The sequence below is a fragment of the Callorhinchus milii genome, unplaced genomic scaffold, assembly GCF_018977255.1.
Source record: "Callorhinchus milii isolate IMCB2004 unplaced genomic scaffold, IMCB_Cmil_1.0 Scaffold20, whole genome shotgun sequence".
Classification (NCBI taxonomy): Eukaryota; Metazoa; Chordata; class Chondrichthyes; order Chimaeriformes; family Callorhinchidae; genus Callorhinchus; species Callorhinchus milii.
The window spans coordinates 1,773,160-1,799,994 of NW_024704761.1; the positions used below are offsets into that span (position 1 = coordinate 1,773,160).

The window sequence follows — 26,835 nt, forward strand, 5'->3', positions numbered from 1 at the left end:
GTAACAATTAGAACAACCACCATTGATAACAATGGTTATAATTAGTAATAATTACCTAATAATAACCGGTACCAACTTATCACTGTGCGCGATCGGCCGCCGCCGCGTTTCACCCACAAAATCCGCAGTTACGGAGCTCGCTCTCCCGCTCGGTCTGTCTGTCGGTCGCAGGTTGCTGATCAAGGCCGGGATCGACAGCAACAAGGTCTCCAAGACGGGAACCGCACTGCACGAGGCCGCGCTGTGCGGGAAAACACAGGTGGTGAGGCTGCTTCTCGAGGTGAGCGGCAATACACAGGCCTGGGCTGTGACCCATCACGCGGGGCGCGTGTGTGTGTGCGTGTGCGTGTGTGTGCGCGCACACGTGTGTGCGTGCGTGTGTGCCTGTGTGTGCATGTGTGTGTGTGTGTGTGCCTGTGTGTGCGGGCGTGTGTGTGCGTGTGTGTGTGTGTGACTGTGTGCCTGTGTGTGTGTGTGTGTGTGCGTGTGTGTGCGTGCGTGTGTGTGTGTGTGCGTGTGTGTGTGCGTGTGTGTGTGTGACTGTGTGTGTGTGACTGTGTGTGTGACTGACTGTGTGTGTGTGTGTGCGTGTGTGTGTGTGTGCCTGTGCGTGTGTGTGTGTGTGTGTCAGCCTGTCTTGGGAACTCACTCGGATCTGCTCGCCCGCCCCAGGCCGGTATTGACGTGAACATCAGGAACACTTACAACCAGACGGCCCTGGACATCGTCAACCAGTTCACCACCTCGCAGGCCAGCAAGGAGATCAAACAGCTACTGAGAGGTCAGGGGGGTGGGCGGAGGGGGGTGCGGGGGCGTGTTGGGGGTGGGGGTTAGGAGGAGGTTGGGGGTTAGGGGAGGGGAATTGGGAGGTGGGCTGGGGTTGGATTGTCTGGTCAGTGCGTAGCCCCAGGGCACAAGCCAGAACCTCAGCCACTCTCCACTGCTGAGACTCTCTAAACCTCTCCCGCCAGCACCTGGGGCAACAGCTTCAGACAGAGCCCAGAGTCGGGGGCTGCTCCCGGGTGGGTGGGTGGGTGGGGGTAGTACCGTGCCATGCTCGCGCTCCGGGGCTCCGCATCACCCACGCTCTACAATAAGCTGTCGATCCACGACCGTTCGCCAATTAGAAGAAGATCGCCGTGAATAGTAATGATTATAATTAGTCGTAATGACCCCTAATAATAACCAGTAACGACCAACCACTGGGCGCAAGTGGCTGCCCCGCTTCGCCCGCCGCAGAGTACACCGTCACTCCGCTTTGCGGCATATTCTGTGAAGCGCTTTGAGGCGTCTCGACCCGGCGTCAGATTAAAGTCTTGTTGTCCTAATAATCTTCCCGACAGAGGCCTCTGGGGTGCTGCAGGTACGAGCCCTGAAGGACTATCGGAACATTCACGACCTGACCTCGCTCAACATCCGCGCCGGTGACGTCATCACGGTCAGTCAACCCCCAGCTCGAGACCTGAGCATCAAAGCTGCGGCAGCCGGGCTCAGCGTTGGCGCTCTCTCTCTCTCTCTCTCTCTCTCGCTCTCGCTCTCGCCTCGTGAGTCACGAGGTTTGTGGGTTCAAGCCCCCAGGTCGGGGCGGGGCCTGACGATCACAAAAGTCTTTAGCCGAAAAGAGAAGGGAGTTCCCCGCTGGCCAACGATCGCCAACAAGTAAAATGCGGTCACTCGATCCACGACTGTCTGTGGGGCGCTGCCGTGCTCAAACTTGGCTGGCCGCGTTTCTCTCCCCAAAGTACACAGTCACTACACTTCACAGTGTATCCTGTGAAGCGCTTTGAGACGTCTCAACGACGGGGGATAAGGCGCCGGGTCGAATTCAAGGAGTAGTGTTATTACGCTTTATACCTGAGCTTTACATGATCAAGAGACTGACCCAGCCCCTCTCCCCCCCCTCTCCCCCCCCTCCCCCCTCTCTCTCCGCGGCAGGTCCTGGAGCAGCACGCTGATGGCCGCTGGAAAGGCCACATCCACGACAGCCAGCGAGGCACCGACTGTGTGGGTTACTTTCCCCCCGCCATCGTGGAGGTCATCAGCAGGAGGTCAGGTCAGTGTCCAGCACTCAGAAAACCTCCGGTCAATGGCTCTCCCGCTGCCCCCTCCCCCCTCCCCCCCCCCCCCCACACTCTCTCTCTCTCTCTCTCTCTCTCTGTCTCCTCTCTTTTGCTCTCCTCTCTCTCCTCTTACTCTCCTCTCCCTCCCCCCTCTCTCTCTCTCCTCTTCTATCCATCACCTCTGTGAAGCGCTTTGAGATGTCCGTCCTACTTTAAAGGTGTTCAGTTCCAGCTCTGATGGTGTGTCTGTATACTGAGGGGGTGAGTGTGAGGGGATGAGTGTGAGGCTGAGTGATGGGGGTTGTGGAGTGACTGTACGCGTCTGGCTCACTCACTGCCCTCTCTCGCCAGCAGGGGGCACACTGACCCGCCACGCCTCGGTGCCCACCCACCAGCGCCAGGCGATGCCCAGGACCCCCCAGAAGGACGGCTCGTTCCAGCTTTGCCAGACCTTGCCGGCCCCTCACACCTACAGCCACGCCTCTTTCAGCCAACCCCGCCCAGACCCCGCCCCAGGTAACCCAGCCACACCCCCTCACACCTGCAGCCACACCCCCTCGCACCTGCAGCCACACACCCTCACACCTGCAGCCACACGTCCTTTACAGAGAGACTCCCTTGTCTTTACCGCAGCCCTGCTGACCCATAGCCGCACACATCAGCTCTCCCTATCTGTGCAGGTCATGGTCTGCAGAGCCTTTACCAGGGCGGCGCTCCAACGCCTCCGAGGCTGTCTGGGTCCTCAGGCAACCCGGTAAGCATGTCCCCCCCCACCCACTCCTCCCCGCTATAGAATAGAACAACTAGAATCCATGTCAGACCCTGACCTTGTGTGAGGTTAGGAATAGCGTTCAGTGCTTTCAGTCCTGATCAGTGCTTCCTCAGACCTTCCCCTCCACCCAACACCCTCTGCTTCTCTTCGCACTCGTATTCCTACTGGAGTTGATGAAAAGGGAGTGTGAGCGGCACGTGAGTACAGAGGGTCTGGGAAAGACATGAGAATTGGGATTAGGAAGAACGTCTCCACTGGAGGAGCGAAGCAAACACCAGCACTAACACGGGGGGTGGTGGGTGGGGGGGCGGTGTGGGGGGCCAACTGCCTCCTGATGGGGGTGGCAGGATGATTCCCATGTTGTGTGGTGGCTGGCGACGCTGTGTGAGGTGGACACTGAGAGGAGCTGCCCCAACACCCCACGAGGATGGACACTGGTTGGTAGGTGCTGACCGACAACCGATCACAGGGGGAAGTGATGTCAACTGGAGACGGTATCGTTCGGGGGTCAGCTCAGATGGATTGACGGTGACCTCCCCTCCCACTCACCGCGTCCCTGTCACACTGGGTATCTTTAAGCTCTCCGACACGCCATCCGGCATAAAGGGCACTATATAAACGCGAGTTGTTGTTGTATCTCCCCCGACCCTCTGTTCACTCCGATGTTTTGTGTCCAGCAGGAGACAGGAACAGTGTGGGCAGCGTGGGCAGTACCCGCAGTGCAGGCAGCGGGCAGAGCACCGAGAGCGCCGGGGGTCAACCAGGCCCTGCCAGCCCGGAGAACTGCAAGGTACGGCAAGGGCCCACCGTAAGGGCTGGGCCTTAATGGTGTTACTCACTGAGTGTCTCTCCTCACAGTCCAGGCTGGACAATACAATACTAAATGACCGTTGTATAATCCGCGCCTTTCACGTCAGGAGGACGTCCCAAGGAGCTCCAGTGCAGTCCTGGGGCAGCGCTGAATCGTCTATTGATAATAACCCTTGCATTTGGTGCAGCCCCTTATCGTAAGGACATCTCCCAGCGCTTCACAGGACTTACTGTGAAATGGAGTGACTGTGTATTTTGTAGGCAAACGCGGGGCACGACTGTATACGGCAACGTGGGTTGAGTGACCAAATTTTTTAAAAATGTTAAAGATCCCATTGGGTCACAGTTTCCCCAGATGTGTTGACATCACAGCCATTACACCAAATGTCAGGGTTATTACTAGTAATAATAACACTAACAATCATAGTAACAATCGTAATAATAAATGGTACGAATGTGATTTGACCGTAGCCTTGTGTTTGTCCTCTGGCAGACATCGCCCCCTGCGGGAGACCAGGGACATCACAAGGTGTTTGTGGGCAGTGAGCTGGAGGAGCCAGGGGCAGGTAAGGTCTGAGGGCGGGCGGGAGGGCGGGCGGGGGAAGCTAAGCTCTGTTGTGGCCCCCAAGGCGGTTGACTCTCGCTCAGGAGGGCTGATGATTCCAGCGGATCAGGTTTCAAAGCTAAAAGGAGCCTTTGAGTCAACACGTGTGGAACAACCTTCTGTTGTTCGGAGGCGGTCACCTGCCCAAACCTGCCTCGCGCTCACTCTCTCTCTGTCCCCCCAGCCCAGCTCCCCAGCGAGAGAGAGAGAGAGAGAGAGAGAGCAAGGTGCCTCCTGGCTTCCTGTCCCAGCCCTGACTTATTACAGCAGTAAAAAGAATCCATGTATTTGATGTGGCGTCTGTCACATCAGGAGGACTCTTCAGAGCGCTGTGAAGTGTGACTGTATTTTGTCACTCTGCCTCCCGCCTGACGTGCTGTGTGTGTTGTGCAGGGATGGAGAGAGCCCCGGGGGTGTTGGGGTACAGGTGCATGGAGCCGGGGTACTCACTGCAGTTCATGCATCCTGACCAGCTGCTGGAGGGCAAGGTAAGGCCAGCCTGACACCCCCTCACCCCCACCCCCCAGCGTGTTGGCTTTTGTGTGTGTGGGGGGGTATGTATGTATGGATGGATGGGTGGGTGGGTGGATGGATGGATGTGCGAGTGTGTGCATATGTGTGTGTGCGCACGTATGCATGTGTCTGTGAGTGTATGTGTGTGTGTGTGTGCGCGTGTATGTATGTGTCTGTGTGTGAGTGTGTATGTGTGCGTGTGTTCCCGTATGTGTGTGTGTGTGTGAGCGTGTGTCTCTCACTCACTCACTCACTGCGTGTATGCGTGTGGGGCAGGATGTGTGTGTGTGTGTGTGTGTGAGCGAGCGTGTGTCTCTCACTCACTCTCCGTGTGTGTGTGTGCGTGTGGGGCAGGATGCTGAGGCTATCTATAACTGGCTGAGTGAGTTCCAGCTGCAACACTACACGGCTAACTTCATCACCGCGGGGTACGACGTGCCAACCATCAGCCGCATGACCCCCGAGGTGAGTGAGTGTGTGTGTGTGGGGGAGGGGGGGTGGGCTCGGGGGGGTATGGGGGCTGCGGTGGTTTGGCAAGTGTGGGTTGTGGAGGGGATGGAGACAGCACTCTCTCCCTCTGAGACGTGGAGCCTGAGTTGCCCCGAATCTCGGTGCAGTGAACACCAGGATACATTCAGTGTCGGGGAGTGCCGGAGTGTAACGGTGAGGAGGTTCCGGTTGTTAGCTGATCGGCGGATCGCTTTCCCGGGGGGTAATAGTCGCTTCAAGTAATAATAATAACGACTTGGTCACTCAACCCACGACTGTTTGTGAGGACGCTGCTGTGCGCAATTAATTGGTGCCACGTTTCACCCACAAAACTGCCGTGACCTTGTCTCCAGGACCTGACAGCGATCGGCGTGACCAAGCCCGGCCACAGGAAGAAAATCTCCACCGAGATCGGCAAGATGAGCATCCCAGATTGGCTCCCCGGCTACAGACCGGTGAGTACCTGCCCCCCAACCCCTCTCCTCCCCTCCCCCCTCCACCTCAGCCCCACTCTCGCTGCCCCGCCCTCACGCCCCTGCCACGCCTTCACCGCGAGCGTGTGTGACTGTGTGCGTGTGTGTCTGGCTGCAGGCTGACCTGTCGGAGTGGCTGAGCGCCATCGGCCTACCCCAGTACCACAAGCAACTGGTGGACAACGGCTACGACACCATCAACTTCATCACAGAGATCACCTGGGAGGGTCTGCAGGAGATCGGGGTCACGCAGCTCGGTACGTCGCCTGTCGCTGTGTCTGCGCTGTGTCTGTCGCTGTGTCTGTCGCTGTGTCTGTGTCACCGTGTGTGTAGTAAGTGCTCGGGGACGTTACCCTGTGTGACGGGCACTGCATAAGTTGTGTCCAAAAATTAATCACCAAGAAAGGTCAGGGTCGTGGTTTGACCTTTGCCCCCTCGGTGCCAGAGCCCGGCTGTGCCCGTGTCCGTGTCCTAGCCGTGTGCGTGCGCGTGTCTCAGCCGTGGGCTGAGGGCACGTCTCGCTGACTGCTGTCCTGTCCCCGTGGGTCGGCTTCTCTCCACAGGGCACCAGAAGAAGATGATGATCGCAGTCAAGAAGCTTCTGGAAGTGCAGAAGGCCATAAGCCAGGCGGAGGCGCAGGCCAAGACGGCCACGTTGCGCCGGAAGGTTCCGCGGGCCCTCGACATCGTCACCATCGAGCCGGCAACGGCTCTGGCGGCCCCCGAGAGCGGAGACTGCCCCTCCCCCCACACCCCCAAGATGCTGACCTTCCAGGACAGTGAGCTGAGCTCGGAGCTGCAGTCGGCCATGTCGGGCTCGGGCCTAGGCTGCCCGGAGAGCCTGGGGCTCAGGCCCGCGGCCGGCGGCATCTCCCGCAGCCAGGAGAGCATCGGGGTGAGGTCCCGGGGCTCGGGACACTCCCAGGAGCACCTGCTGGGGGGCGGCCAGTCCCAAGAGAGCCTGGGCGGGGAGGGCCCACGGCCCCCCGGAGACACCGCCAGCCACTGGGAGCCCCTGAACGGCTTCAGCTGCAGCCCGAGCAAGGAGCGGAAGGTTCCGGATGGACGGGATCACTACCCCAGGCCCGTGCTCCAGAGGTCGACCAACGGGGTGAGGGTGGGGTCCACCCAACCCTCTCTCTCCCCCGGCTTCACCCCTCCCCCCACCCGAGGCAAACCCAAGCTCTGCCCCGCCCTGGAGCGCGGCCCCAACTCCCCGGCTCCTCTGCACCAGCAGCAGCAACGGGCACCGGCGTCAAAGGCCGGGTCTGGCTCCCCCACGCACCGGGGCCTCGGCTACCTGCCCTCCCCCCGGGGCAGCGACGGCTCGCACCACAGCCCGGGGCCGTGCCGCTGCCGGGAGCCGTGCCCGTTATCCGCCACCTCCTGCCGGGCCGGGAGCTGACGAACGGCGACGTGTTCCGACCGAAGAAACGCTCCCAGAGCCTGAGCCGCTCTGCCGTGTCGGATGGGGAGCACGAGCGCGAGGACGAGGAGATGGACATGGCGGCCATCAGCTCCTACGCCACCCTGAGCCGGCGTCCGGGCCGGGGTCACCCCGCCCGGGCCCCCGCGCTGCTCAACGGCACCATCAGCCGCAGCCAGTCCTTCGCCATCCGGGCCAGGAGGAAAGGGCCGCCCCCTCCCCCGCCCAAACGCCTCAGCTCCGTCCCCGGCTCCCAGGAAACCCAGGGGCCCGGGAGGCCAGACGACGGGGACCCCGACCTGGTGCAGGGGCTGCCACTCCGGCCGGACACCGCGGAGGGATTCCCGGGAGCGTTGGGCGGCGGGAGCGTCAGGAGCATGGCGGCCATGTTGGAAATGGCGGCCTGCGGGGCGGGCTTCGCGGCCCTGCCGAGGCCCGGGGTCACCGGGGAGGTGGCGATCGCCGTCGGGACCGCCAGGGAGGGGCCCCGAGGCGGCCTGGAAGCCGGGAGTCAACGGCAGCGACGGCGGACGTTGAGTGAGCCGGGGATGGGGCTCGAGCACCTCGGGGCAGGGGCTACGGCGGAGGAGGAAGATGAGGAGCTTCGAGCCGGTCACGGTGATCTGGCCGGCTCCTCCTCCTCCTCCTCCCAGAGCAGCTCGAGCGAGTGCATCCCCTTCGCCGAGGAGGGCAACCTGACCATCAAACAGCGGCCGAAGCACCGGCCCGGCATCGACACCGGGGGGCCGCAGGGGCCCGAGGAGGAGGGGCCGGGTCCCGCCCCGTCACCGACCGCCCCCGAGTTTAACCTGACCGAGTCGGACACGGTGAAGCGAAGGCACAGAGCCAGGGAGGGCGAGGGGGAGGCAGGTGGTGCCCAGCCCCCCCAGGGGGCTCACTACACCCAGGCGCAGGGGGCGCTGATGCCAGAGCCCAGCCCCCCGGCCGCACCCCCTCCCCCGCCGCCCCGCCCACACAGCGAGCTGGAGGACGACACGTGTATCGGGCTGAGGATCGCGCAGATCGAGAGGAGCATCAGGTCCCTGGAGAAAGGCACCAAAACCACCCTGAAGCCCCCGCTCTCGCCCAAGCCCAGCCTGGCACAGCTCCCACACAGCAGCCTCGCCCTCCGCAGGCCACCGCTCACCAGGACACCCGCCACAGGTAAACCCCCCCTCTCCCCACCCAACGCATGGGGGTCAGGCATGTCTGAGGCCGGGGGGAGGGGAGGGCAGGTGAAGGGGGGTGAACGTCAACAACAGCGCATTACATTTGTACAGCGGCTTTAATAATAATAATAATCCTGGCGTTTGACACAGAGCCCAATCACGTCTTCGAGACGTCTCAAAGCGCTTCACAGGACACACCGCGAACTCTTTCACGTCGGGAGGACGTCCCAAACCACTGGACGAGGATTTTTGAACGGTATCCTCAGGGGGGACGGGGAGCCAGTGGGACCGGGCGCGGGTGGGGTGGGGTGTGATAGGGTCACGGAGCCTGGTGCGGGGGAGGGGACACGAGCCCTGGGTGCTCTGCAGTTTGTGGAGGGCGCAGACGGCGGGTGACGGGATTTTGTTTCTCTTTCAGAGTGTTGCCCGGTGTCGGTGTGTGCCAGTCCGCCTCTCTCCCCACAGCGCACCGGTCACCATCTGCCGTTTGCCCACCACCGAGCCTGCAGCCCCCCACTCTTCCCGTCACCCTACACCGTGCACCAGCCCCCGGCGAGGGCCCTCAGCCCGTGTGCCGCGGGGCAGTCGGTCCCGGGGCCCCCCCCGGGCGAGGTGGAGGCCACCCGGGCTCACCGCCGGCTGGAGCAGACCAGCACCTCCCTCGCCGCGGCTCTGCACGCCGTGGAGGCCAAACTGACCCAGGATCAGGACAGCAGCGACGGGTAAGTCACAGCCACCAGCACCGCGAGCGTCAGGCTCTGGCTCAGCCTCGGCAAAGCCAACGCCACTTGTATTGTGTGCCCCCGGAACGGTGACACGTTCCTCCCATTGCATTGCTCTCATCTCTCACTCCTACCCCCACCTTCCCTGCCCTCCACTGATTCCAACCGCCTGCTCGCATCCGAACCCCTAACTGTCCAACCCCTTGGCAGGTCCTCCTGACGTGGATGGAACGGCGTTGTGTAAATGTGATATTGGGTTGCATTGCGTGCCTCCCGGCGTGTTCGGCACATAGCAACACGCCTGTCACACGTAGGAGAGTGGGGAGTGAAGGGAGAGTCGGCACAAACATCATTGCCCCTGATCTGCTCGGCTCGCCCCCTTCAAGACGTGACAGCGCTCTCTCTCTCTCCAACGCTACACTATCCTCCCTTTTTGTGTGGTGACCGGGCCTGGCCTGGCCTGGCCTGGCCTGGCACAGCTGCCTGGGTTGTAACCGAGCTGTTATTACAAAGGGAAGGTGACGAGCCCGAGTTCATACTCTGATCGTTCTCCTCCTCACAGCTCGGGCGGCGCAGTCATCTCCACCGGCAACATATTGGACGACATCGGCAGCATGTTTGACGACCTCGCTGACCAGCTGGACGCCATGTTGGACTGAGACCGTCTCGACTTGACCTGCGATCGATTGGCCTTCGAAAACACTAACCTGCCTCGGGTTGAAGCCTCACTGCTGTTATGAGACGTTCACACCGACACAGAGACAGACCGCTGAGGGGTGGATTGGTGCTCAGTGCCTCCTCCCACCCCCATCAAATACTCCCTGCCGCTGTATTTCAGTGGATCATTCCCCCGAGGACCTCAATCATCAGACACTGTGGAGACAGCGAGCAGCTCTGAGGCTAACTCTCGCTCTCTGTGTCTCACTCTCTTGCTGCCTCTCCCTCTGAACCCAGCATCGCATCGCGAATGACTGGTCAGAACGTCCAAAAGACGACGACACTGATTTTTTTATATATATATATATATATTATAAAACAAACGTGACTGTATATATTTCTTTACCGCTGGCTTCTGCTAACAGCACAAAAGCACTTAAAAAAAAAAAGCACAAACGTGTATTTACTGGGGACCTGAATATCCATTGTGAGAGCGTTGCTGAATGAGCTGTTATATTAACACTTGAAGCCGAGTCTGGGCAAAAATGCCTGAAACTGCTGTCACTAGGAGTCAATCCTTGCACTTGTTTAACATACAGACGTGTTGGACTCATTCTGCTCTGAGTGTGTGTGTGTTTTTTTTATCTGTGGGAGGTCATTGCACTGCAGGACAGCACGAAATGAAGGAAAATCATGAGCGAAGCACGAACAATATACATTGATTACCGAGCATGAAAAGCGTTACAAATATATTTATTTGTATTTCAATTTCTCTTACGAGTTACAACCTTTCGGCTCAGTAAAAATCAAAATGACCAGAGTGAATTTATTAAATATCTAAAACATTTTACACCATATACATAATTTATAGAATACCAAGTACTAAAGTCGTCCCAATGGCTGGGTGCCACAAATGGAGGAAGAGGCGCAGAAATGGCTCTCGTTTCCCCCTCCGGCACTCAAAATCGCTTGAAAATGAATAGGCGAGACATGCAAATGCCACTGTGATGGGCCTGGGACATGCAGCTCCTAATGGGAAACGTCTAGTTTCGTGAACACGTAAGAGGGGACGAAATATTGCTTAAAAAACACAAACTTCTGTTTTAGAACAAACAGTTCCCTCGTTCAGGAGGGACGTTCTACCTTAATGGTGGAAGTTTAAAAGAGTTTACTTTCAGAGTTCCTGATTGACACCCGACTGGAAATAAGCAATAAAAACAGGGACGTACCGAATCGATTTCCAGGGGTATAAACCGATGTAGGTGTTGAAACCTCCCTCAGAATTTAGTTTCCTAACAGTACGATGGGCTCTGGATTAGCATAAATCACATCTCAATCCACGACTGTTTGTGGCACATCGCTGTGCGCAATTGGCTGCTGCGTTTTTCTCACATAGTCAATTCACTTTACAGTATATCCTGGTGAAGCGCTTTGAGACGTCTGTGACGTGATAAGGCGCTATATCAAATGCAAGGTTTATTGTTGTTATGAAGGACTTGGGGAGGGGGTGTACAGCGCCTACGCACCTGGCTGGCTCTGGGTTTAAGCTCGAGCTGAAGAGCACGTGAAGCGTCCACGCAGACGGCAAGCCTGTCCCTAGTCCCTGGCTTTCCAACTGGCGGCACCAGCCCCACGGCAAAGCTTTCAGTGTCCTGCTGGAGTGACGTTTTTGAGCAGCACAGATTGGCGACTTGACTGTTCTCTCAGCCTCCCAAGAGGCACCACGGTCCTGATGGCTCAAGATGGGGAATCAACTTGGATATGAATGAAGCAAACAATGTCAGGAGTTTACTGACCACTCACAGCATCACTCCTGAGGGTGACATTCCTACCTGCCTGAAACACACACGGGACCAGAGAGAAAACATCAAAACAACCCGACTTACAAACTTCCTCCAAACTTGGAGAGGGGGAGGCAGGAGCCCGGTTTACTCTCAAAGAGATGACCGGCAGTGTTTCTGACAAATATTCAATTTTTTACCACGGGACTTTGCGAGTTCACAGTCTCAGCTGACGCTCCAGTGCAGAGCTGCATTGTCAGAGGTGCCGTCCTTTGGATGAGATGTTAAACTGAGGTCCTGCAGTGGCTGTTCAGACGGACGGTAAAAAAAATCCCTTTTCACTACTTCAAAAGAGCGAGTTTCTCTCTCCCGGTGTCCTGGACAACAAACCCCGCGTAAAATTGGTCACTCACTTCATGGCTGCTTATGGGGACATTGCTGTGTGCAGATTACCTGCCACGTTTCACCTACAAAATTCACACTAATAATAATAAATAATCCTTGCGTTTGATACAGCGCTTTTCATGTCTCCGAGACGTCTCAAAGCACTTCACAGAATATACTGTAAAGTGAATTGACTCTACATTTATGGGCGAAACACAGCAGCCAATTGCGCACAGCAGAGTCCCACAAACCGTCGTGGATTGAAGTGACTATTCTTTTTTTTTCTGGAGGGATTATTATCGGGCGGGTGGAGTAAGGAAATTTGCCCAAAGTTTCGTCCTGGCCGGGAATCGAACCCAGGGCTCTCGCTTGCGAGGCGAGTGCTCTAACCACTGAGCTACAGGACTCCTAGCTTTGACAATTATCTGTGAAGCTTTGAGACATTTTGACATTATTTGTGGCACCTCTTACACCTAGTCTGTGTGTGTGGTATCAGATAGGAAAGGATTCTCTCAGATTTGGCAACCGACAATTGTTTCAAGCCCTTAAGCAATCACAAATAAATAGAAAAGAACAAGATGTGAAGGTTTTGACATGTTCCATACCTCCATTAGTGTCAGGTCCCAGCGGAGACTACAGGGCCCGAGACACTAGAGAGAGAACAGCCCGATGCTGGGAAGCTCATTGACCCATCCACACACAAGACCATCAGAGACACAAAAGCTCCCAGGGTACAGAGGTCGATTAGAATCAGCTCCATCACTCAGCAGTGGTAACTAACACACATGATCTATTGTTGCTGGTTGCGAGGCAGAAGACGCACATCTTGAGATTCTGCATGAAGGCCATCATCAAAGCCAGGCAGACACAGGACCTCCTAATTCACTGGCTTTAAACTAGCCCACAACCCAGTCAGGCTGTCATTGGGAGTCCCTTCCCCCCCACCCCCCACCCATTCCACAGTGACCCTCATCGACAAGTCCTGAAGTTGAAAGTGGGGTGAGCACCAACTTGGCTGGAGGTCGCTTTCGAAGTTCACTTTTATTTTCTTTCCCTTTAAAATGCCATTTCATTCAAATCTGTATCCACTCGGAACGTCAAAGGTGAAAAAAACTGCACGGAGAGGGAGAGAGCGTGTGCGAGCGCGTTACACAGGAACATCAGGATAAGGGGAGCAGGACTTCCATGCAGAGTTGCGGCTCCGAGGGCTGTTCGAGCTGGTGCGTTTGTAACAGGCAACAAGCAGGGACCAGGAGCAAGGACGAGAAGCAGTGCCAAGTGCTACCATCAGTGCAGACAGGAATAAAAACACATCTTTTAAAGACAAGCAGCAAATCACTGGTGCTGACCTGGCTCCTGTCAGGAGGCTGACATTACAGCACCTCCTACTGCAGACTGGAAACAGGGGAGACTTTCTCTCTCTCTGAAGACTGCACCATGTACTTGGAAGCCCTTAAAAACCGGGGACTGAACAGACATTTACTCTATAACTGGCCTGGGCCGTCTCTCTCTCCCTCTGTCTGACGTCTGCTCTAATGTTAGTGAACAGGAAGGGTCCCGTTTTACCTCGATGCACTTTGATCTCAGCCTTCCATCCTACACGATAAGCTCCTTACACCAAGTCCTCCCGCCCGGCCCGGCCCGGCCATGTCCCTCTGAAGTGACAATCGCTGTTATAACCTGGTGGCTGAGCTCTCAGCTGCTGCCCTGCCACACTACAGCGCTGCGCTGCGCTGGAACAAGCAGGAACGAACGTGCATCGCGGGCAGGACCACATTGGCAGCAGCAGAAACGGTCTCTAAGGTGAAATTAGTGCCTTCTCCAGTTGCCGTAGGTAGGGGTCTGTAGGTCTAGACATCACGACAGAGCTGGATGGTTTAGCAGTGCTACTAACTGAGCTCTGCCGCCTGTGCTGCTGTGTCTCTGGTACCTACTGTACTCGGCGGCCCTGCCCCTATAGCTCCGACACGTCTGGTGAAAGGTTGGCAGGTGTCTGTGCGGCTCTGTGCGTCTTCATGCAGTAGTGATCCAGTCCTGGTGGCGCAGCTCTGAGCGAGGCCCTGGCTCTGATGCCTGCAGTGGCTTGAGGATCTGCTCTCTCTCTCTCTCTCTCTCACACCGCTCTGGCCGCTGCTCTCTCACACGCTCCCCGAGTGTCAGAACGGAGAATTCATTCCCAGTTTCGTTTCGAACTGCAGCTTTTGCCTCTTCTGGTAACGCACTCTCACCCTGGGGAGAAGAGGTGGCAAAGATTACTTTGTTTTAATGATAATAATAATAATAATCTTTACATTTGGTTTTTGCACCTTTCAAGTGGGGAGGACGTCCCACAGCGCTTCACAGGATTTACCGTAAAGTGTGTGTAGTGACTGTGTGTTTTGTGGCTGCAGGTTTAAAATATTAAGCAGCTGTAGCCTAGCTTTTCGTCAATGAACTCGGACCTTCCCTCCCCCCTGTGATAAAACTTTGCACTCACCTGATCTCATGCAGTTTCACAACCTCATTGATGACAATGACCAGAAAGAGGGACAGGAGGCCGAGGAGCCAGCACGGCACTGGGACGTCCTGCAGCTCGTAGGTCAGCGGTGTCTCCGCGTTCCTCCACAGCTTCAAGTCCAACACCACCTGCACCATCTGGCCCACCAACCTGCACGTCACAGGGGAAACAGCTCACACGCTGCGGCTTGCACATCACAGCACGTTTGTGTCAAAGCGCTCTGGGACGCTATGCCTGCATGAGGGGCGCTGTATATAAATGCAAGTTGTTGTTGTTGTAGAAAGCTTTGATCCGCATCGGACCCAAGTGTGCTGGTGGGGGGGAGCTGTCGCACGTTCTCTCTCCCCTGGCGATACTTACACGACAGGTAGAGTGAGGCACCACCAGGCGTTACTGAAGGGGCTTTTCCTCCACAGGGGTTTGGAACGATGTACGTGGCTAATGGAGATGCACACTGTAAGCAGGAGAAACACTGCATCAGGAACCGCAGCTGTAGTGCATGTGTGTGAGAGACATGACAGGCACTAGACACTACCTCTCAACTATTCACATCCACCTCAAGCCACTGCACCGTAGCAAACAGCAAAGTCCACATCAGCAACTAGTTGAGTGAATGGAGGCCAACCGGCTTGCTGCACACCACACCCTCTGCCTTCGCCTCCTCCTCAGTCTCTCTGCTGCGTCTGACATTGTTCACCACTCCATCCTCCTTGATCTGCCTCTCCCACCCCCACCCCCTCAATCAGGAAGCCGATTTATACTGCGTTATAAAGGTTCCCCGGCTCGTTCATGTGTATTAACAATGTGCGTCACGTGACTGTGGTTATTCCTCTTACCTGTATGCAGAACGATAAAACACACCATGATCTTCTGAGCTAACAGCAAGCCATTAGAGTGCTGCTGGAACCACAAGGGTGCTCCCTCTGCATCACTGCAACAAGTAAAACCTCACCGTCAACCCCCAGGTCCACTCCCTCTCGCTCAGCAACACGGCAATGCTAGAGCTGCCTACTTAGCCAATTTGCTGAGGTTTCCCTGTATAAAATTGTTCTATGGTCTTTATGTCTTTACGAAAAGCAGGAGATAAGCTGGTCATCTCTGGTAATATGGCTCCATCTGCTGGACCAAAGAGCACTGAACAGCAGCAAAATAAGGCAGGGAAGAGAATACAATAGCTTGGCGTATAGTTTGTCCAACTAACTTTGTCACGCTCTGTATGTCCATTACATAAATACCATCAACACAATAATTATTTGAACCAATAAGCAAGCCAATCACTCGCCTGCTGTAAAGGGGGACGGACCCTTTAACTGAGCTTTACTCAGCACCACAACCACCCCCCGCCCCTTAAAGAAGATTTTTCACCCACCGCCTATGTTTACAACACACGCACACGCACACACACACAGGACATGGAATGTCCTGCCAAAAACACTGGCTGCAGTAGAATTCATTAAAGCTTTTAAGAGGGAATGGGAGAAACATCTAAAAAGAAAAAATATGTAAGAGGGAAGGGTGAGTGGGACTAAGCAGCTCTAAGGGAGAGTGGGGCCAGGTACGAAGGACGAGAATGGCCTCCTTTTGTGCTAAAAACATTCTAACCGGCCTGAGCCAAGGATTACACTGGCCAGCAACTCACCTGTGCAACATGATGGAGGAGCAGTTGGTAATATTTAAGGTGTTTGACTTTTCACAGAATTCCTGCAGCATGAACCCAAAGCAGATGAGGTAGGCAAAGACCGTGAGGCTGAACTTGATCAGGAAACACATCACAAAGTGCTGTTGCGTCTGCAGATGTTACAACGGTAACAGAATTCAGAATTGTTACCTCTTGGCTCAATTTTATGTCAAAAATAACAATTATTTGTGTTTTTAATCTCCTTTTTATACATAAAAATATTAAGGTATGTAACAAGAGAGGTTGGATTGAGGAATTGGGACTGTGGTACATGGGCCATGAAACGGTGTGTAGTGGAGCAGGCTCGATGGGCTGAATGGCCTCCTCCTGTTTCTAATGCCTTCTAAATTCCTTTTTGAAGAAGCTGGAAAGGGATTGTGGGGGGAGGGAGGGAGGGAGGGACGGACGGACAGTGGTGAGAGCAGGGCACAGACATGGCTTCAGCTGTAAAGGCAGCTCACCTTTCTGGGAATGGACACAAAGTTTTTCCCGGTGGCCACTGTCATCACGGAGCTGTCTGGCGGTTTCCCCAACAACGAGGCACTGACGACAAAATCAAAACCGAATCACAAACACTGTTTGGGACGATTCCGCGCCTTGCGAAATAAACAATTATTTGTGTTTTTAAATCTTTTTTTTTGTGTATCAAACCATTAAGGGCCGTGCGTGGCGAGGAGGTGGGATTGGGGCTTTGTGTACGTGGACAGCATCTTACCTCAGTAACGGGTAGCAGAAACAGGAGAGCCAGAGAACGTCAGTGGTGCTGAGTGGTGGGGGCAGCTGAACCACACAGGCCAAAAACTGCTCACAAAAGAACAGAAAGGGCTAAGGTTAATCAGGGCTCAAAACACCGCCAGCCAGCAAAAATACCAAAATTATACCAGGGCTTAAAGGGTTAAATTCCGAGGCCAGGTTGAATAAACTTGGTCTGTATTCCCCTGAGTTGAGAAGGTTGAGGGGGTAATCTCTTTAAAATGCTAAAGGGATTCGACAGGACAGATACAGAGAAACTATTTCTTCTGGTGGGAGAATCCAGAATAAGGGGACATCATCCACATGTTTCAGGTGTTGGTCAATGTACTGTGTGGCAGGAGAGGGAGGAGGGGGAGTAATAAGACTTTGTGGACCCTGTGAATCTATCTATCAGTCGGTCGGTCCAACAGAACCAGTAGGACTGTGAGGAAAGAGGCTTTGAGTTGACCCACCTGAATGAAGACGAGAGTAAGCTGGCATTGTAGCAGGAAAAGGAAGCATTTCCTGATCCCATACGTAGTGTGTCGTGCCTAAGGGAGAAACACAAACATACCCTTGGGTTAAACACCAGTTGCATCAAACACAGCTGCTGGTGTCTGGGTTATATACCATCTCAAAGATGCCACACAATAACGTGGCACAGAGCAAACATACACAGCTGTACCAGGTTTAAAGACGATGGGGAATTTCCTATCGTTACTTTTCTCACCTCTCCTGAAAATGCTAAGGTTTTCCTGAGGCTGCGCGCAACTTGGCTGCTGAGTTTACCCCCAAAAACACAGTCACTACACTTTGCAGTCCTCCCTGTGAAGCGTTTCGAGACGTCCTCCCGACGTAGTAAGCGTAAGGAATGTTTATTGTCTTTCTCTCTCTCCCTCCCTGTTCTCTCACTCTCTTTCCCTGCTATCCAGAAGGGCAGGTAGATGTTTAGTGGCGAGAGCAGTCAGTCTCTGATCTCCACAGGTACGTTACCTGCTCGATGAGCTTGATGATGCTGATGCTCTCCTCCTGGTGGCAGGAAATGGAACAAGGCAAGCTGTTCAATAGGCCGGACAACTGCAGCGGTGAGAGGTCTTCGGACTCGAAGGAAACACTGGCGCTGGTAGCGTAACCAAAGGTCTCCCAGGAACATCGAGATGGATACAGCGGATCCAACCCAATGCTGTTAATGAACAAAACAACAGAAGAAACCTTTAGTAGGAGAAGCGGAAACAGACAGTAGGTTCACACAGCCCATCAGGTCAGTGCTAGCGACGTCCTCCAACAACAACTTCCATTTATATAGAGCCGTTCATTTTGTCCAAGGCAGTCACTTTACAGCGGTGAAGCTTAATACCAAGATGAAGATAGAGAGTAAGTTGAAGTAGGTTGACATGGTTGAAGAGGTTGGTCTTCTTACTGCTAGGTAAACAGTTCCTACTTACTCCTAGGTAAACGGAGGCCTGTGGAGTAAAGAAACTTGCCGAATGTTTCACCCCAGCCAGGAATCAAAGCCTGGTCCTCTCGCTTGCGAGGAGAGTGTTCTAACCACTAAGCTACAGGACTCCACATAGTGCCCATGTGTGGAAACAGCCTCACCCGATGTCACTCTGCAGGAAGAGACAGTTGTTCCTGAAGTTGGCAGAACTCCCCAGGCAGCAGATCACCTCCCCGTATTCCTGCATGATCTTCATCATCTCACACATGGCTGGCAAAGAGAAGAAAAGGATTCATTAGCTACCTGCTGAGGAACAGTATTGAAGACTATAAGGATAGGGAGAGAGACACGAGCGTGATCGAATACTGGACTGTACAATGTTAACTTACTGTCTTGAGTGCAGTCTGTGAACAGAGGGACCAGTAAAGGCACATTATCGATGTTCTGCAGGTGTGGCCGCACCTGATGGATTCCCCGTGGTAGTTTGGCCTAAGGTGAAGAAAAGTAACGTGCGGTTTGTTGTTGGTTTGCACGCATACACAAACAGTAAGCCTTAGAGCAGTCTTTCCAGCCGGGCCACATCCACAATCTTTCGACCGGAGAGGTGCACAACTTGAACTTTTTTTTAAAAAAACATTTAAAAAGTGTACAAGTTTTTTTTTAAAAAAAGAAAAAAAAAGAATTGTACATTGATTTCCTAAAAGATGATCTCTTAACCTACTCTGATTGAGTGAGCATATTTCATTGCATATTTATCCTGAATGACGTCAAAAGCAAGTTAGAATGTTTTCCCCCCGTGGGGCACGGAGGCAGTCTTAAGATTTTCCTGTTGTGAACTTGAATCATTGAATCCCGCTGCTCACCCTGTTGCAGTCTTCCAGAAAGCTGGGCACGTCGCTGTCTGTGGGCTGGAAACTGATGAGATCTGAGTGTCTTTCTTCTTCCATTAGCAACGCCCCCTCTGGATCGTCCTTTGAATCTACGCGTCAGAGAAAATGAGGTGAGGTGACCTTGGTGCACACGCTGCAGAGATCAGCAGTGAACTTATGGAACAGGCTCCCTAGGGAGACAGATGGTGGAAGCAGAAAGTGCTGTTTGTTTCAAGAACACATTAGGCTACAGTATATAGTTTGGGACACGACATGTCAAGCGCTGCCAGGATGAATGGTGGAAGGTGAACTAGATGGACCTTGGTCTTGCTTCGCCAGTAAATTCCTATGTTCTTATCCTGCCTCAATGCGGATTTCTTCGCTTCATGTACGTACGTCAAGTGAGTGAACCAGCAGTACATCCATCCCCGATTTCTCCAGTTTCACCTCTGTTCTCTGAAATTGGGCGCACCTTTGCTCATTTCCATTCCTATTTATTCCACAAGTAACGCTTCTTACACGCTGGGTCTACGTGGCACCAGTGCTGGGGTTTGGAACAGGCAGCAAAGCTACACGAGAGACATATGGCTTAATCACCCAGATTGCAGACTGAAAGATGCTGCCAAGATTCTAATTGAAGCAAATTAAGCTTTTACAGAACTGTTCTACCCGTGAGCGATGTTTTAATGTGCGAGTAAGACAGTATGAGTAAGACAATTCCTTTGGGAACTCCATCCCACAGTCCCCACGCCTCGCTCCCTCGCCTCGTTCAAGGCACGTCTCAAGACCCTCCTCTTCGACTGTGCCTTCGGCCACCCTCCTACCCCCACCCTCCCTGCCTTCCACCCCTCCTGATCCTAACCCCCTGCTCGGGGTCCAAATCCCTGACTGTCCAGCACCTTGGGATGTACCCCCGACGTGAAAGGCCCTGTGTGTGTGTAATTTGTTGTTTTTGTTGTTATCGACTGAGCCGTCAAACAGGAAGCACACTGGTGAAATATTACGCTAGTTATCAGCGCAGCAGCACCATATATCACTCCCTCGCAGGCTTCAAGAAAAAGAGACACAAGGCAATGGCCTACCCTGATGCAGGTCGTCACGCAGGGACCCTGTGTGGCTGGGGCTGGACTGTGGTATCTCAGAGCCAGGACCTCCAATGTACGGCAGTAAAGAGATGTGGCAGTTCCAGCCGGTCTCTAATCCCATCTTCTCTGCAAACACCTGCGACGAAGCAGTGGATTAGTTTGGGTGGAGAAGACCTTTTGGCTCATCTGACCTCATCCTTGCAGAGCACCCACCCAGAACAGAAGCAGGCTGCGCTCAGTCACAACTTCTTTTTCCGTAGATGTGCAAAGGACTTGGTTAGAAGCCAGGCTGCAAAGTGCATCCAATGGATAATTCATGGAGTTTTGAGCTAAGAGACAGCTTTACAAGTGGCAATCCAGGTCAAATCATACCCACCCACCTCCACGAACTTGCCATCTATTACTCTACTGTTACGAGTTGCATGTTGAACAAAAAAAAAGACCTGTAATATTCTTTTCTTTCTCCCAAAAAATCTTTGCAACAAATGGCAAAAGATATTTATTGGAGAACAATTAACACATGATTTAATTTTAAATCGAGTGCCCAGTTACAAGAGGAGGCAAATCCGGTAAGAGTTCCGTTCGCTTTACAATATATATTCCGTGAAGCGCTTTGAGACGTCTCAAGACGTGATGAGGCGCTTTTTCAAATGCAAAGATTATTATTTAAACAAACTGGTCGAAAGTGCACCTGAAATGCAATGGCTGTGCAGTAAACACCTGCCACAATAACGAGACTTTGGGTAAAAAGGCCAGAGACTACTGAACCCGAGAACAGTACCTTGCTTTTTAGCTCATCTTCCATGGAGAAGTAAACAAAACGGATGCATGCGTTGACCAGTGCATCAATTAACCGCACAATGTCTAGTCGAGCTTGGTATTGGGAGGAGACCATTCCTATGAAGATCTGCCCACTCAGTGCTTGGATGCAGTCCTCCTTTTCCATCACTTCCACGATTCCCTCTGAAGAAACCACCAGAATTCTGTTCAGTCACATTACGCTCTGCACAGCTGGGTTTTACATCCTGGCCTTCAAAACTCAACCTTGTCCCGTCTTAACCTCATTTAATAATAATCATCACTTCAAGGCCGTTTGCAGGACACTGATGTGCAAAAAACGGCTGCCGTGCTGGTCTTTAGTTACAGTTACTACACTTTACAAAACACTTTTAGAGACATTCAAAGTTATAGGCGCTAGACTAAATGCAAGATTTATTCCTACTAATTCCTTCCCATTTCAAACCATCCCTTCCCCTTCCGCTACTCTCTTGACAACAGCGTTTTTAATTTAATAAACTTCACCGGTCAGTTTTGCAGCCTATGAAAAGCTGGGAAACGTCAGGTGGATATGGTCATATCACTGACATGATTTTAGTGCCTAAGCAGAAAGGTGTCAGCGTAGGCTGCACATACTCTGTTGTACACTGTCCACAACCCGGGGTGTTTTGGGTGTAAATAGACTGATTTCATGCAACAAAAAAAAGCACACAATAATGGTCTATAAGCTCACAACATAAGTATCTCCACTTGGGCATAGTGCCAAAGGGCTACCAATCCTCGGGAACTGCTCAGTACTCCAGCATAAATCAACACCTTTAGAAGAGAGAAGGGCAGAAAAGAAAGTGGGAGAAAGGGGGAGAAAATAGGAGAAACAGCACAGTGTGGAAGGAGGTAAAAAAAAACTTCAAAAATCCCCCAAAACGGTAAGAGATAAGTTGTGAAAAGAAGTAATTTTGTGAAGATCAAAGTACCATCAGAACTCCAGCTGTTTCTTCTACTGCCATGTTTAATGGGCGTGGTCCCTGGTAGGTCATAGGAGGTGAAAATAGCATTCTGACCTGGCACCTGGACCAGCTCAATGCACTTCCCATTCAGCTCAGAGGACAGGGTGCAATGCATAGGCTTGTAGGAAAACGCAGAGCAATATCCCGAGAGACAGGCCCGCTGGTAGAAATCCAACACTTTCTTCCTGCAACATCACAGGGAAAAAGGTAGATTAAAATAAACACCATTGGGATCGGAGTCACTCCAACAGAAATAAAAATCAATCTTGATTGATTGAAATTCAATTATCACTGTAGAAACGCACCAAACTCTGCGCATCATCTACTCCATTGATTACAGGAGAACACATTCCAAATCAATCCATCAATCAATCAATTCTTTTGACAAAAAATGATTGGCATAAAAAGTTAATAAGCAGCCACTCTCTCCTGCCTTGGGTAGGGAGGATAAACATTTCAGTTCTGACGAAAGGTCGTTGACCTGAAATGTTAATCCACTTTCCTCTCTCTATAGATGCTCTCTGACCTGCTGAGTGTTCCCAGTGACTTCTGTTTTTATTAAAGATTCTGTACTTCTCACTTCAGATTGTTTAAGTCCAACAGGGACCATTTTACAAAGAGCTGTGCAATGGAGCAATCCTTCCAAGCCCTTTACACTGACATAGACACATCTCTGTAAAACTGGGCCTAGGAACTTACTCCAAAAAACCTGTCTAAGAGTCAACCCCGAAGATTAAATCCGATTGAAACCCTCAGCCCAGAGGATTGAAGGAAAATTTTAAGTGTTGACCTGAACTGAACCCACAATCCAAAGCACCTGGATGAATAATAGATTTAGGTACAAAAGTGAAATAATCTGCACAAGGCCCACATTGGTTACTGAGGTAAGACAATGATTGCACTTCCACCACAGTATTCGAGTAAGATTAACCCAGCCCACAATTGGACCCGGGCTCACTTGAACTGAATGATGCAAGTTCAACTGTTGGACAAGATGCGGCAATGACCTTCCATGCAGTGTACCGAGCACCTGAGCAGAACAAACCTGTCTGAGCCAGAGAGGGGATAAATATCCGTGCCATCCCAGAAATCGGTGCAGGCCTCCAGGATGAGGTCAGCCGAGCCATGAGACAACATCTGGACGCCACCTGCACACAGATCAGACAGTGGAAGAAACAGCTCAACACAACAGACTTGGAACAACATAGGAACAAAAGGAAGCTATTCAACCCCTTGAGCCTGTTCCCCCATTCTATGAAACCATGGCTGATCTGTACCTTAACTCCAATTACCTGCCCTTACCCCATATCCCTTAATACCCTGACCTGACAAATATCTATCCACCTCAGCCTTGAAAATTTGAATGGATCCAGCCATAATCCACAGCCTTTTGGGGGAAAGAGAGTTCCACATTTCAACTCTTCAAATATTTTTTGCCCATCGAAAACCAAAGGGGAAATTCTCACCCCAGGGAGCAATGGAAGCATTTGGGACCTTTGCTTCGGTGTGCAATCAGTCATGAATGGAAAAGTCTCAGTTCAATCGAAGACTAAGTACAAACTCAATATATTAAAAACAGAGGAGAATAGATGTATTATATGGCATGTTAGATTAGCCTACCAACACCTCATTGAATCCTGTGGCCCTGGGTTAGAGGGTTCCCAATTACTGATTATCTCTATCTAGCTCAGTTGGCTAGGTCAGGACATGGATGCCATGTCCCTGTGGTTAAATAGGTTGCTAGCACTCACTGATTGGATTCACACCAAGAATTGTCACTGGGCTGAGGTACCAGACCACAACTGTCACTGACAGTAACATTCCCTCTAATGCCTCCAGGAAGAAAGGGGAGCAATTGTATCAAAGGGAAGGGAAATGGTGAAATGATAAGTGATCCTAAATGATATTGAACATAAAAAATGAGTATTTAAATTTAGCAGGCTGGAATATGCACACAGATGGTAATCACTCACTGGTCAAAGTATCCCTCACAAACAGGCTGATCAGATGACTGAGCGGTGGTCTCCTCTTGGTGACATACGAGAGTCTCCTTGGCACAATCTCTTTGACCACTTCTACTGTGGGAAGCTGGTACATCGTCAGGTGGTTCTCCTGCTTGAAGAGTTCTTTGGCACCAGGAGTAAAACCTACAAAACAGATACCTGATAATAATACTTGCATTTGATACAGCGCCTTATCACGTCATTGAGATGTGTCAAAGCGCTTCACAGAATATACTGTAAAGTGAATTGACTGAATGTTTTGTGGGCGAAACCCGGCAGCCAATTACACACAGCGGCGTCCCACAAACAGCCGTGGATTGAGTGATCACACTTTTTAAAATTTTAATTTTTCTTTATTTTGAAGGGATCATCACCTCTGGAAAAGCTGATGATCCTTCAGGTTAGCTACGTACCTATAAGCCTGGACAGCTCACACAGCCCCCAGGGAATGTGGATGGGAACGGCAGCACCAGAAGTCTCCTGCAGAGCAATGTTAGACAGGTGGTCGGAGAAGTGACACACCTGCTCAGTGACTGTGGAGTAACACAAGTTGAGGAGGATATTGAGGCCAAGTGGCTTCAGCGAGGAGATGTGAAACTGCCAGTTTGCGTCATCAAACTGAATGCTGGCTGGGTTCTGCTGGTTCTGAGAGAGACTCAGCATTTCCAGGTGGTAATCGCAGACATAATCCTCGGCTTCCAGATCCAGCCCTTCACCAATACCACTGATCTGTAACAAAAGTGCAAAGGTAGAAACCCTATTATTCTCCGCTCAACCTAGGACTCACTGCTCATCTAAATCTTGTCCAGCAGTGTCAGTTGCCTTTCGTTTCTTACGTCATCCATCTCCCAGCTATTGATCACCAAACCACAATTACATACCATCAGGTGGACTATAGTAATTCAATTCAGTTTGCCCATTGCTACTTTTTACATAATAATCCTTGCATTTGATATATCACCTTATCACGTCTTTGAGATAGCTCAAAAGCGCTTCACAGGATATACTGTAAAGTGAATTGATTGTATATTTTGTGGGCGAAATATATAAACTTCTGGTTTGTTTTATACCCAGATGTTAAGTTTTAACCTGCGTTATTTGCTCCTCTCCTCCTTCCGTGTCCTTGCTGAAACTGACGTTGGATCCCGACAGGTGTTTGCACCGACGATTCTCACTGTGTTTCTTGGGCTTGGGGGTGCTTTCTGTCTTCTCGTCTCTCTCCTGGCACATCTCGTTAGCGACGTACACCAAGTCCAGGCCAGAGGTCGGCAGAAGAGCATCAGCTTCCCTGGACTGGGAATTGCACACAAATCCATGGAACATGGGTTCGACAGATCTTTTTATTTAAAAACAATTCAATTTATTATTTTGTTAAAAGCAATTCTTCGAATGACTCAATGTGCTAAGTGGTGTGTGAGAGAGAGAGTTGGAAGTAAAACAGAATTGTACCCAGGCAGTGTGATTGTCACACCTGCAAATGCCAATAAAAACATCAACAACGACAATTTGCATTTACATAACAACCCTCACACAGGGTAGCCCAGAGCGCTTGACAGTGGCGGAGCACGATGCCGAGCTGGGAGGAGGGGCAAGGAGGAGGGATAGAGGAAGAGTGTTCCAGAGTTTCAGGGCGTACACATCAGTACCAAACAGGGATTGCGATGATAATCCTGGTCATCCTGAACTGCAGCCTTGCATTACACTGGTTCTTTCTGGCTTATCCCCTATGGGCATATGACATTACTCTCACCTCCTCCTTGTCTTCATCCACCTCTGGGTGGCCGAAGGACCTCATGGAGAGGTCGTCCTTCAGATCTTCGAGGCTGTCATGGGGCGACTCCATACGCCCACTGAAGAACAGGACGGTTTCTGGGCTCGGGTTGGGCCAAGACAACACTCCTTGCTTGTCCACACAGCACAATACCTAGGTTTTCATATAACACAATTATCCTTTCTACCAACATGAAAAAAAGTTCTGCATGGATGATCCTAGATTAACACAGTTCTCACACACAGAACTGTGACAAATGGCACTTGTGCACTGAAGGAAAAAAAGTAATAAAATAAACCGTTTCATAATAATAATGTAATAATCTTTGATGAGAGTCTAACATCTCAAAACACTTCACAACTACTTGCCATCAATTAGCGATTGTATATGTGTAGGCGAAACACGGCAGCCAATTTGTGCACAGCAATGTCCTGCAAACAGCCATGAAGCGAATGACCAATTTTATCTGGGGGATTGTTGGCCAGGACACCGGGAGCAACTCATTTCGAATAGTGCCGCGGGATCTTTAATGCCCACCTGAACAGGCAGACGGAGCTCGGTTTAACAGCTCATTTTTAGTACAACATCTCTTACAATGTAGCGCTCCCTCAGACACTGCACAGGAGTGTCAGCTCAACCTATAACTTTTCACCTTTCTAATGAACGGTTTGTACAAGATACAGCAGGACATTTATAGCCTGAAAAGAGGCCTCGCAGTCCGCTCACTAGCTTTGCAAGCCTGGTTCACCAAGTCAGATGCGAGTGCAATGATATGTCTGAAGTGTAAACACGATTCAAATGTAATATGATGCAAATGTAACAAAATAACAAAAACCTAAACAAATCTAAAACAAATTTGTAAAGGATTGATTTTCACCAAACAGCAATAATCCTTGCATTTGATATAGCGCTTTTTCACGTCTTCTCGACGTCTCAAAGCGCTTCACAGAATAGACTGTAAAGTGAATTGACTGTATATTTGTGGGCGAAACGCGGCAGCCAATTGCGCACAGCAATGTCCCACAAACAGCCGTGGATCGAGTGACCAAATTATTTATTTATTTTTCTTGAGGGATTATTATCAGGCGTGTGGAGCGAGGAAACTTGCCCAAGGTTTC

At 52.0% G+C, this 26,835-nt stretch overlaps 2 protein-coding genes across 2 annotated transcripts in view; one reads left to right on the plus strand and one right to left on the minus strand.

Annotated features, from left to right (window-relative positions):
- LOC103175749 (caskin-2) overlaps positions 1-10,309 on the plus strand; it is a 37,039-nt gene extending 26,730 nt beyond the window's left edge. The window contains 15 exon segments of the mRNA XM_042342406.1: positions 172-280; positions 673-781; positions 1,344-1,438; positions 1,936-2,053; positions 2,412-2,576; positions 3,510-3,622; positions 4,136-4,208; positions 4,640-4,734; positions 5,114-5,224; positions 5,602-5,703; positions 5,840-5,978; positions 6,285-6,649; positions 6,652-8,311; positions 8,735-9,038; positions 9,601-10,309. Coding sequence (XP_042198340.1) covers positions 172-280; positions 673-781; positions 1,344-1,438; positions 1,936-2,053; positions 2,412-2,576; positions 3,510-3,622; positions 4,136-4,208; positions 4,640-4,734; positions 5,114-5,224; positions 5,602-5,703; positions 5,840-5,978; positions 6,285-6,649; positions 6,652-8,311; positions 8,735-9,038; positions 9,601-9,697 — 3,655 coding nt within the window. The 3' untranslated portion in view covers positions 9,698-10,309.
- A 1,921-nt stretch (positions 10,310-12,230) lies between these two features.
- Positions 12,231-26,835, minus strand: part of tmem94 (transmembrane protein 94) — a 30,038-nt gene continuing 15,433 nt past the window's right edge. The window contains exons 12-31 of the mRNA XM_042342407.1: positions 25,697-25,870; positions 25,036-25,239; positions 24,360-24,675; positions 23,917-24,090; positions 22,989-23,091; positions 21,911-22,128; positions 20,941-21,122; positions 20,157-20,295; positions 19,069-19,184; positions 18,595-18,694; positions 18,367-18,475; positions 17,761-17,950; positions 17,241-17,318; positions 16,751-16,836; positions 16,497-16,578; positions 15,997-16,145; positions 15,194-15,288; positions 14,718-14,811; positions 14,337-14,507; positions 12,231-14,089 (exon numbers count right to left, since the gene is read on the minus strand). Of these exons, the coding sequence (XP_042198341.1) occupies positions 14,017-14,089; positions 14,337-14,507; positions 14,718-14,811; positions 15,194-15,288; positions 15,997-16,145; positions 16,497-16,578; positions 16,751-16,836; positions 17,241-17,318; positions 17,761-17,950; positions 18,367-18,475; positions 18,595-18,694; positions 19,069-19,184; positions 20,157-20,295; positions 20,941-21,122; positions 21,911-22,128; positions 22,989-23,091; positions 23,917-24,090; positions 24,360-24,675; positions 25,036-25,239; positions 25,697-25,870 (2,853 nt within the window). The 3' untranslated portion in view covers positions 12,231-14,016. The remainder of the gene's footprint in view (positions 14,090-14,336; positions 14,508-14,717; positions 14,812-15,193; positions 15,289-15,996; positions 16,146-16,496; positions 16,579-16,750; positions 16,837-17,240; positions 17,319-17,760; positions 17,951-18,366; positions 18,476-18,594; positions 18,695-19,068; positions 19,185-20,156; positions 20,296-20,940; positions 21,123-21,910; positions 22,129-22,988; positions 23,092-23,916; positions 24,091-24,359; positions 24,676-25,035; positions 25,240-25,696; positions 25,871-26,835) is intronic.